Below are 2,243 nucleotides of genomic sequence, written 5' to 3' on the forward strand. Positions count from 1 at the left end.
GAGCCGCTGGGTCCTCGCCCCCCGGCTGCTGCCCACCTCCACCCCCTCCCCACGGACACAGCAGCGCCCTGCCCCGCTCAGCTCACCCCCCTCCTGCTCCCTTCTTCCTCCCTGGGGACGTGGAGCTCGGCCCAAGCAGCAGCGCCGCAGCCCAGCCCTGGGGACACGGGCAGGGATGAGAAACGCCCTTGCTTTCTTTCTTTCTTTCTTTTTCTTTTCTTTTCTTTTCTTTCCATCGGAAACGGGAAGCCCTCGGGGCCAGGCCCAAAGAGCTGGCTGCGCTGTCCAGGAGGAGCCGGGGCGGTGTCAGCTCATCATGTCGTTGCTGTTGACGCCGTAGCTGGAGTTCTTCATGGAGTCGTTCACCTCGCGCCGGAACGCCGACAGGTTCTGCGTGAACCTGAGGGGGGAAGGCAGAGCCCCACGTTAGGGCAGGGGGATGTCCCCCCAGCACCCCTTCCCCCCCTGCCCCCCAACCCCATAGGGCCGAGGGTCGGGTCCTGCGCTTCGGTCTCAGCAAGCCCAGGTGATCCTGAAGGTGTGGGGAGAGGATGGAAGCTGCCTGCTGGAAAGGGGCCTCGGTGTGCGGAGGGATGGGGGCTGAGTGTGAGCCAGCAGCGTGCCCAGGTGGCCAAGAAGGCCGATGGCATCCTGGCTGGGATCAGGAATGGGGAGCAGGACTGGGGAAGTCATCCTGCCCTGTACTCGGCATTGGTGAGGCCCCACCTCGAGTGCTGGGCTCAGATTTGGGCACCCCAATACAGAAAGGACATGGAGGTGCTGGAGCAAGCACAAAGAAGGGCAGCGAGGCTGAAGAAGGGCTGGGAGAATATGAGGAGACTGGAGGAACTGGGAGAGGAGAGGAGGCTGAGGGGAGACCTCGCTGCTCTCCTCAAATCCCTGCCAGGTGAGGGCAGTGAGGGCTGCGCTGGTCTCATCTCACTGGTGACAGGACCTCAAGTTGCACCAGGGGAGGTTTAGGCTGGAGATCAGGAAAAACTTCTTTACAGAAAGGGTTGTGAAGCACTGGAACAGGCTCCCCAGGGAGGTGCTGGAGTCACCATCCCTGAGCGTGCTTCAAAACCACTTGGCCGTGGTGCTCGGGGCCGTGACTGAGCGCTGGGCTGTTGGTCTTGGGGCAGGATGGGTGGGATGGGGTTGGACTCCGTGACCCTGAAAGGCTTTTTCCAACCCGAGCAGATCTATGGCTCCGTGCCACGCACTGACCTGTCCCTGTTCTTGGTGAGGAGGTTGCGCTCGATGCCTTCCATGAGGTTCTCGAAGCACAAGTGCATGGCCTGCTGCTTCTCCGGGGGCTGGCTGTTCACAATGCTGTTCCTCAGGTCAGAGAAGTACTGGGGGGAACAAGAAAGGCTGGGTTAGCTTCCAGAGAACGGCCAGCTCGGCTCCGGCATGGGGAACAGGCGCTCCAGGAAGAGCGTTACAGAGCTTCTCGTGCTCTCGGAGATGAGAAATTAATAGGGTAATTAGCACCGAGGCTGCTGCAGGGGTGGGCACCCTCCCAGCCCCGGCTTCCCCACCTGCTCTGACAGCAGCGCTGCCCCGGGGCCCCTCCGCTGGCAGCGGGATGCGGGGATGTTACCTTCTCATTGAGCAGGATCAAGCCAAGCAGAGGCCGAGACATTGACCACTGGTTCCTGCAGTCCTCGAAGATGATGATATTCAGCACTGTCGACAGCATCTGCAAGAGGGAACACGGAGCTTAGAGGTGATCCTGCCAGCCCGGCTCCCCCCCCCCCCAACCCCCCAAAACCAGCTGTGGAGGTCTTTGGTCCTGCCCCAGTGTGACCACAGGAGAATTCATCCCATCTTGGTTCAACAGCGAGCGCTTGCATGCACGGACAGCGCGTGCTCCAGCACCCTGGGATCCTCCTCCAAAAGATTTTGTCCGTGCTTCATCCCACGGCCTCATCACAAAGCAGCAGGAATTAAAGCCAGCACCTGACCGAGCTGGTTTGCAAGGTGTAGTTTCTCTTCCATCCCCCCCAAAAAACAGCTTCTGGCCCCCCACAGAGCCTGCTTCGGCTTGCCTGTGACCTCCCAGCAAGGAGGGAGCAACGTTCCCTGCGTTCAGGTGGGAGCCGTGCGGCCGCTGCCAAGCAGCAGAAGTTGGGGAATGCAGTGGGAAATGCAGTGAGTGCTGCTCCTCAGAGCAGCACGGCCACGGCCACAGCTCCCCTCCAACAGGAGAACTGCAGCACATTGCTCCTGAGCTCTGAGCA

The 2,243-nt window shown here is 61.1% G+C and overlaps 1 protein-coding gene and 1 long non-coding RNA gene across 3 annotated transcripts in view; one reads left to right on the top strand and one right to left on the bottom strand.

Annotated features, from left to right (window-relative positions):
* The window catches only part of XPO7 (exportin 7), a 35,665-nt gene continuing 33,428 nt past the window's right edge, over positions 7–2,243 (bottom strand). For both annotated transcript variants that reach the window (XM_021374844.1, XM_021374843.1), the window contains exons 26-28: positions 1,604–1,702; positions 1,228–1,355; positions 7–400 (exon numbers count right to left, since the gene is read on the bottom strand). In XM_021374844.1, coding sequence (XP_021230519.1) covers positions 307–400; positions 1,228–1,355; positions 1,604–1,702 — 321 coding nt within the window. In that variant the 3' untranslated portion in view covers positions 7–306. The remainder of the gene's footprint in view (positions 401–1,227; positions 1,356–1,603; positions 1,703–2,243) is intronic.
* LOC110387085 lies at positions 1,601–1,970 on the top strand. Its single transcript, XR_002432399.1, has 2 exons — positions 1,601–1,729; positions 1,844–1,970. It is a non-coding gene; the product is annotated as an uncharacterized LOC110387085 (long non-coding RNA).

This window comes from Numida meleagris, chromosome 21 (genome assembly GCF_002078875.1).
Source record: "Numida meleagris isolate 19003 breed g44 Domestic line chromosome 21, NumMel1.0, whole genome shotgun sequence".
In the NCBI taxonomy this organism is placed as follows: Eukaryota; Metazoa; Chordata; class Aves; order Galliformes; family Numididae; genus Numida; species Numida meleagris.